Source organism: Theobroma umbraticum, unplaced genomic scaffold, assembly GCF_002168275.2.
Source record: "Theobroma umbraticum cultivar Fairchild unplaced genomic scaffold, ASM216827v3 scaffold_20.0, whole genome shotgun sequence".
Classification (NCBI taxonomy): Eukaryota; Viridiplantae; Streptophyta; class Magnoliopsida; order Malvales; family Malvaceae; genus Theobroma; species Theobroma umbraticum.
Window position 1 is genome coordinate 6,610,393 of NW_018397266.1, and position 8,834 is coordinate 6,619,226.

The 8,834-nt window shown below is 38.0% G+C and overlaps 1 protein-coding gene across 1 annotated transcript; it reads left to right on the forward strand.

The window, feature by feature from the left end:
- The first annotated feature begins 580 nt into the window (after positions 1–580).
- On the forward strand, positions 581–2,436 carry LOC110423609 (myb-like transcription factor family protein). The gene is made up of 3 exons (XM_021437877.2): positions 581–1,146; positions 1,266–1,474; positions 1,626–2,436. The coding sequence occupies exons 1-3, from the start codon at positions 891–893 to the stop codon at positions 2,067–2,069; spliced, it is 909 nt and encodes a 302-aa protein (XP_021293552.1). The 5' UTR covers positions 581–890; the 3' UTR covers positions 2,070–2,436.
- The last annotated feature ends 6,398 nt before the right edge of the window (positions 2,437–8,834 follow it).

An 8,834-nucleotide genomic window follows, 5' to 3' on the forward strand; every position in this document is an offset into this window, starting at 1 on the left:
TCTCTAAGCAGCAGGGAATATGCCAAGTTGACGGTCGAGAAACGCTCAGTTCCTCCACCATCCCTTTAGTTTTTTTAATCATTTTCCCCCTCAATCCTTATGTAACATTCATCACAATGGTTTCCATTAATATGCAGACATTTCCCACCAATTCTACAACTTTCGACGTCTCTCAAATTATTGTTTACACATAACTGCACCCAATTGGCCACATGATTTTAATCTGGTCCAGGCAAAGGCTTAAGCCGGATTGGTGGAAACTTAGAATATACCGCGTCTTTAATTATATTATTTAAAAATGTTTTATTTCTCTAATACCATATTAAACAATTAATCAAGAAAGTCTTCACTATTGGGCTGTGGCCTAAATTTAATTATCGATGCTTGGAACACACGATAAATTTCCTCTTTAAGATCGGATATTACTAAACCACTTGGCCTTGTTTTTATCGTTAAAGGACTCGAGCACATTGGACGGTCCTGATTCATGATCTATCAGGAAACCTGTTTTATTGCAGATGTTGAACATCAATGGGGCATGATGTAGTTTTCAATGACTTCTTGCAGAGCATTGTAACCTTGTGTACGAAGTCCGTGTTGGAAGCCTGGAACAGGTTCCACAGGCACAGACAAAAACCCTACATACTATATCAACCGAAGCAGCCCTTCACTTATCTTTTCTATATTCCTTTCCCTCTTCTTCAATTTTAGAGCATCCACTTCCCCTCTCTCTCTCTCTCTCTCTCTCTCTCTCTCTCCTTTGCATGGACTGAAGCAAACTCGTTTCTCTTTTTATTTTATATATATTTTCTTCTTCATTTCACTTCAAGTAGAAAAAAAAAAAATAAAGGGGGGTTCAAGGGGGAATTATTAGATAAAGAAAAAGAGGGATGTCTCGTAGCTGCTCTCAGTGTGGAAACAATGGCCACAACTCTCGTACATGCGGAGAGGTTGCTGGCGGCGGCGGCGGTGGAGAGAACGGTATCATGTTATTTGGTGTTCGAGTCACGGAAGGGTCGTTCAGGAAAAGTGTTAGCATGAATAATCTTTCTCAGTTTGATCAGCCTCAGGATTCTAACGCAGATGCTGGATACGCTTCTGATGATGTAGTTCATGCATCTGGAAGGAGCCGTGAGCGCAAGAGAGGTACTTTTATAGCATTTTCTAGTCAAATACTACTGATCTGATTGTTTCTTAATTCAAGCAAAAGGAAAAACTAAAATCTTTCGACTGATTTTTCTTTTTAATGTTAATTTTGTTTGCAGGTGTTCCATGGACGGAGGAGGAGCATAGATTGTTCTTATTGGGGTTGCAGAAAGTAGGGAAAGGAGATTGGAGAGGGATTTCGAGGAACTTTGTGAAGACACGTACGCCTACGCAGGTGGCAAGTCATGCTCAGAAGTACTTTCTCAGGCGGAATAACCAGAACCGGCGGCGCCGTAGATCTAGTCTTTTTGATATAACCACTGATTCCGTACGTAGTTTTTCTCATGCTATACACACACACACATACATATACCGAACCATAATTTATCCTCGGCAATTAGTTCTTTTTCTTTATATTTCTTTGTTTTTAGTACTCCATCTACTTATTAGTTATCTGATTTTTGCGCTGAAATTTGCAGTTCATGAATTCAACCATATTGGAAGAAGATCAAGTCCACCAAGAAAACGTTTCGTTACGGCTGCCACTGCCACAGGCACAGGCACAGGCACAGGCTCAGATGAGTCGATTTCCCATGTCAACGTTTCCAGTGACTTTAAGTCCGGTAGTTTTGCCAGTTGCAGGAGAAAATAATTCTATGGAGAATCTCACATTAGGGACAAGCCCCAAAGCAAACACGTCTCCGAAGCTTGTCCGTCCAATACCAATCCTTCCTGTACCTCCATCATCAAAAATGGCTGATCTTAATCTAAACCAGAAAATCCCAGTTGACCCTTTACCTCTGTCATTGAAACTCTCAACGCCATCCGCCGATGAGCAGTCAACCGCGGCAGCAGCAGCGCACTCGTCTACTTTTCAAGCCATGTCAAGTGGTGATAGCAACAGCATCATCAGTGTTGCCTGAAAAATGAAGAATATATGGCGAATAGTACTAAATTATTCGGAGCTGTAAAGGGAGGAGCAGATATGATAAGATTTGATTAATTAGATGAAAAGGAGACAAAAATGCTCAGATTATTAGGTGATTAGGTGAAATTCCTCGTTTTGTACAGATTAATTATTACTACTTAATTAGAGGAAGGGTCTAAAGAAAGTGGGGTGTCCTTGTCTTTGAATTTGTGGTGGTATTCTTGTTCAGTCTGTCTGCTTCCTTTTTGTGGGCGAAATGGAAGGGCACCAGGTAGATTTCTCTCTTCATTTCGGTTTGCTGCTCTTTACGAACTTGGACGTAAATAAGAAAAAAAAAATTCTGCAACTGAATATTCTGTTTATGTGATTGCCATTTTAATGCTTTGCCCTTTTTTTTTTATTTGTGTGTTTATTTCTGAGTTGGAAAACGGTCAGGGCTGTTTTCCATCACTCAAAGAAAACAAAGCTAGCAGGACTACAAATCTATGTGCTTTCTATATGTTAAATGAAATGACTAACCAGATCTATAGCATCTAGCCAGCTAGATCAAAGTACTATAAGTGTTTTTTTTTTTTTATGTTTTTTCATGCAAACTATCATTATTTAATTTAAACACAAGCTCAAATCATGCCTATAATTAGACCTTTTTCAATTTCCAAGTGAGCATATGTTTCTTAGCATTAAACTCCCAAGACATGAAAAGTTTTCCAAGTGTAGACATTGAATATAAAATTAATTAACCACATGGTCTATATTCCCTATATAACTAAGGAAGCCAAAATAAAAAAGAAAAAGAAAAAGAAAGAAATGAAAGAATTAAGCACATGGGGCTTGTCCTGTGACTCATGCTCACTACTTTACATAGTTAAGCCACAACCACAAGTTTATTGGTGAGTTTTTTACTGGGAAGTTTTGTTGGTTTCTTAATTGCTACTTGTAATTTGTTCCTAGGCAGGCAGCAACCTTCATCACATAATTAAATTACCTCTCATTCAACCTGTATATTTCGATGGATGAATGGCCAGTAGTAAACACTGAACGTGTAAACATAATAGTAGTACTACTTAAAAGAGATTGTAAATATTTGTAAAAGTAATTTTCATTGACATCCGTCCACGCATCCCTATGTGGATATATGAATCATGATAAAATGAATAATTTGGTTATAATCTTTTACATTCACATTCAAATAGTAGAATCAAAATCTATTATTATTGTTAGTATTGTCTGTATATGTGTTTATGCATGTATCTCTAGTAAAATTAGGTCGTAAAATATCTAATGGGTATATTGCCCTCATCTTTTAAATTGTTTGGATGGGTATGGAACCAAATTTTTTTTGATAATTTTGAAATTTTAAGAGTTTTTCTTATATATTTTAAGGAAGAGATATTTATCTATATTATTTTTAAATATTAAGCTGTTCAAAATATTTTTGATATTTTTCAAAATATCTGGTAATATTTATATGTTTCATAAACCTTAATGTACATTAATATATTTTTCAATATATTATGCATTCTTTTCTTGGTAGGAAAATCTTGATATTCTTAATTATTGCTCAACACAAAGGGGAGTAATCAACAAAAAAAAACATTATCACCGTATATGATTAATTTAAATCAACTTTAAAATATTCAGTTACAACAAATAATGCTACTTGTTAAATGGCATGCAATACTGCCAAGCTTATGGATGGCAAAACATGAATTTCTGGATGAGATTCACATAATAAATGCAAGACATAATATCCTTTGCATTTATGAAAAATACAAGTAAGAATTGAATAAGTGATGAAAGATGATTTCATAATTGTTATATGATGTAATGGAATTTTGTTTTCCTTGACAATTGTCTGCTCTATAATAAGAATTGAGAGCTCTCTCCAAAAAAACTATAATCTTGCAATCTTAGGTGATCGATCTCGAAAGAAGGTTAGGATTCGCAATCCTAATGCTGATGATAGTTTTGAGGGATGATCAGATGATTGTCCACAACAATCTTTCCTTTACGGAAGCACTTCTCAATTTGGATGGTGAAGAGGTATTCTCAAATGGAGAAAAGGAGCTTAGTTTTGATTCTGACGAGGATAATGACATAGAGATGGGTTGCGAATTGAATGAATCAGGGGCAGATGATTTCCATTTTGTTTCAATTGATGGTGTCCCTTCTATTACGATCTCCAATCGAAAACAAGGTGAGTTAGCAAAAAGATGACAGAACTCTGTTATTGTGAGACTTCTTGGCCACCTATTATCCTACAGTCTATTAAGTGATAAGACAGCCTCAGCGTGGAAACTTAAGGGGAAATACAACATAGTGGATCTTGATGATAATAAATTTTTGGTTAGATTTGTGGAGGAAGATGACTATTTGAAAGCTTTATTGGATGGCCCTAGGGTGATTTTTGGTCATTACGTTTCTATTAATCCTTGGACGCAAACATTCATTAGAGACACTTAAGATCTTACTGCAGTGGCAGTGTGCGTTCGTTTTCTTGGCATGCCGTTATATCTGCATCATAAGTCGATTTTTAGACAGATTACCTTTTTACTCGGACGTTTGCTAAAGATCGATTATAATACAGGCTTTGAGAAAAAAAGGTAAATTCGTGAGAGTTGCTGTGGAGTTAGATCTCTTGAAGACCTTATTGCCTAAGTTTACCTGAATGGTAGAGTTCAGAAACTTGAATATGAGGGCCTTCCTAGGGTTTGCTTCACCTGTGGGGTGTACGGCCACACTAAAGATGTATGCAATAGCCATAATGAGGTCTTTAAATCTATGGAGCATGAGAATAAGCAGAAGAACACTGAAAGCACTGATGATTCCCCTTATAGGCCATGGATGTTGGTCTCGAGAAGAAAGCCAATAGGTTTCGAAATGAAGAATATCTCTCGTGATAATTTTGACTCGAGAAGGCAAATTCGTTCAAGTTCTTGTTTCTCTGTATTGTAGGATGAGATTCAGGAAGAAGTTAATGCAACTGATAATGGAGACGCAAGTGATAATTCCAAAAAATATGAGGGATTTTGCATTGGAAAAACCAATTGATAGTGCAACAAATAAGAAAGAGCGGAGTGCCAGAGGCAAAAATAATAAGATAGATTCTTCATGTCCCTAATCTGCAGCTTTGACAGAAGTGAATAATTAGAATTTGAATAAAGCTGATTGTGAAAAGATAAAATTGCCCAGTGCATCGAAGGAGAAGAACGGAGCCCATGATAGAAATCATAATGATTTATGGTTATGAAAAATTTTACGGACCCGGAACCTAGCAATTTGGATCCCATAGAAACTATTGATCAGAATGGGGACTGTGATAGTGCTATGCAGCGGACAACTACTCACGATCCCTCCAAACACTCGGTTGTGAAAATGAGGGATAAAAATTTAATGACCAGGCCGTTTTCACAACCCAGGTTTTTAAATTTATTGGTTGAGAAAATGGGTGGTGTGCTTGTTCATGGAAGAGATGGAAAACCTTCGAACAAGATAAATGCTGTTAAAATAAATCGCACTTCTTTGGAAAAGAAAGCGAAGGCTAAAGGTTCAATCCCAAGTAACTACCAGATATAGATTTCTTCGTTACTGGGCGAGGAGCATCTTCAGAATAATCCTACTTCACCAAATTCACTTATGGTAGTAGTAGTCAATGCAGGTTCAGAAGGAAAACATGAGACATCAATGTCAGTGGACGCCAATGAGGTTAATCAGTAAGCCTTCCTCTTGCTTTATTATTATCATAATTTATTAATGTTTATTAGAATGTTTAATTGGCATTGCTAGGGGGAAAAATGACAGAAGATTCGTTCATGTGATTAAAGATTCTGTGAGAAATTATGATGTAAATGCACACATTCTATTGAACCATGTATTAGTGGTGTCGTAGCTGATAAAGCTATTAAAAGAATGGGGTTTTAGGTGGAATATGGGTCATGTGGAAAACTAAAGTACATATTGCTATAATTAAGAATCATCCACAGTATATTCACATGGCAATCAATATTTCACGAAACAGTTCCTGTGTGTTTACTGCTATTTATGGACATCCCACAATGAATATTAGACACCTCCTATGGGAGGAACCAATGATTTTAGCAGATTTGATCAACAGACCTTGGCTTTTAGTTGAGGATTTTAATGCATTTTTATTTTCTCATGAGAAAATAAGAGGTTCAAGTAGGGGCAGTCGGCCTTGCTCACTGTTTCAAAGGTTTATTAATCATGTGGCTTTACTTGATCTTGGTTTCCAGGGTTCAAAATCTACTTGGAGGCATTGTTTGGTCCTAGAAAGAATGGACAGAGCACTTTTTAATTTTGAGTGGCGTTTGATGGTTTGTCACTGTTTGCCATCACAGTGAGAAAAGCCACCTTTGGGTGGGATCGAAGGAGAAAAGGACCACCACATCAAAAGACAGCAACCGCACCATCTGCTAACACTAACCACCCACCAACTGATCAACAACTCGTCCAATTCCTATCTCCCTAAGAGATGGTAGAACCTACAAATACGTCCTTAGCTCCAAACTTACCCCAAACCTCAGCCGAGCCACCGAAACTGAGGTTTTTGAAATTTGCTTGAATGTTGAAATTAGTTAAGAAGAGATTGGATGGTTAAAGTGAAGTGCAGTCGGCAGTCTCATAAGCTACTTGGACCACCGTATCCTTGAAGAGATCTTCGCTTCAGAAGGCTTCCAATGCACAGTAAAGCCTATGGGTGGCAACATGGTCCTTATTATTTTCTACCTCCAAGAAGACATGGACTCCTGCACAGGTAATTACAAGGTATGGCTTGATATGTGGTTTAAATTTCTAGTCCCATGGGAGGAACAACACATTACCTCAACTGAAAAATTTTTGTGGTTAAATGTTGAAAACATATCCCCAAACATCTGGACAAAAGCATTTTTTAGAGAACTCGACATTGCATGAGGCTCCTTCATCTCACTTGACAAGAGCACAAGGTGCAAGAAAAGGCTTGATGTTGCTAGAGTTATGGTGGCAGTCAAATAAAAAAACCATCATCCCTTCCAAAGCTACAATCAAGGTTAATGGGAAGGCCTACCATCTTTCCATCTCGACCGAGTCAGTAATTGAACTTCCCCAACCCACTTATGGCAGTAGAAGTTCTTCCTCCCCTGCGAGTGTCATGGGTAATTGTCAGGCCTTCTCCCCCTCGCCGGTAACAGCAACTGCCAACCCACACTTGCATGATAAAAACCACACAATCCAAGGGATGGGACAGCTCGGGTCAGCCAAGCTTGTGCAGTGCACTGCCCAAGCCAGCTGTTAGAATCTACAGCTCGATCACCCCCACTGGGTCACCCAACCAGGACCCGTCACCCCAGACCCGGGTGAGGTTAGTATCCCCTATCTTAGGTCCATCTTGAGTCAAATTCCAAAAACTTAACTCCCCATTAGATGGCTCATCTAAGACACAACATAAAGAAAACCAACCGAGTGACTCGAGTACTAGTCAAATGCCTACCCAACAACAAAGTCCAAAAACCCAGCAACTAAGAAAATTACCAAAGTCCATTACCTCAAAGCCCACATGCCACTCATCTCAAACCACTCAAGTCCACAATCTTCATTAAATCAAACCATTGCCCAATTGCTCCAAAAAAAAAAAAAAACCAGGCAACCCGAATGCAAAGCCACTGAAAATGCAACCCCTGCTATTTTCATTGTGCCATCCAAACAAGCTCTGGAAGAGAAACCAAAACAAAATTGAAGAGGTTGGAGGAGAAAAAATCAATTCCCAAACGAAGAAAACATCCAAGCTGATGAAAGCAATCTACACCAACAAAGACCATAAACAAAAACCAAAAGACATAAAAAATGTCAAAAGAAGGAAAAAAGAAAAGAAAGAGGAAAGACCTGATTGAGCTCATAAATGGGGAGGCTTGCGAGGAACTTCTAAGCTGCGACAACTTTCTCATGTTATCTGAGCTCACAATTTCTGAGGAGAGTATTAAAAGTCGAAATAAGGCAATAATGAAATAGGCTAGTCAAACATGGGAAGTCTATTCCTTTCTAGGAGTGGAATTTGAATCCGACAAGTGTGATTTGATCTGTAAGCTGGTTGAAATTGAGAAAAACAACAGCATCGAAGGGGATACAGTACAGAAAGGCACATAGTTGTCTATTTTTTTCTACCTTCCTTGCGAGTCTGATGAATGCTTCATGATCAACATCATTACTTGGAATATAAGAGGTCTGGGTATGGTAGAAAAACGTCGAGCAGCTCAAAGATTGATCAAAGCCCTTAAACCCACAATGGTCTTTCTACAAGAGACTAAGAGGGAAGCCATTGATCAAAAGTTTCTTAATTCTCTATGGAAAATTGGCAGTTTCAAAAGCGCTTGGGCCCTATCAGTTGGCCTCGCAGACAGGCTCATACACCTTTGGTCTGAAAATTTTTTCCAAATGGAGGTTTCTATAGTGTTCTAAAGGTATATTCTTCTCACTAGTATTATCCTTCCTCTCAACCTTTAATATAACTTTTTAAATATTTATGCCCCTAACAATGATCTTGAAAGAGAAAGCTTGTGGTTAGAATTAACCGAAATAAAGGATAACTCCCTTCTTCCATGGTGTATTGATGGTAATTTTAACATTGTTAAGGCTCGGGATGAGAAATCAGAAGGAAATTATGACTATCAAGCTACGGATGCTTTTGCTTCATTCATTAATGCCATGGAACTTGTTGATTTTCCGTTAATTGGTGGCTCTTTCACATGGACTGACAACAGAGATT

Coding starts and splice junctions, on each gene's coding strand:
- LOC110423609 (XM_021437877.2), top strand. CDS start 891: ATGTCTCGTAGCTGCTCTCAGTGTGGAAACAATGGCCACAACTCTCGT. Junction 1,147..1,265: donor GAGCCGTGAGCGCAAGAGAG/GTACTTTTATAG, acceptor TTTTGTTTGCAG/GTGTTCCATGGACGGAGGAG. Junction 1,475..1,625: donor TTGATATAACCACTGATTCC/GTACGTAGTTTT, acceptor TGAAATTTGCAG/TTCATGAATTCAACCATATT.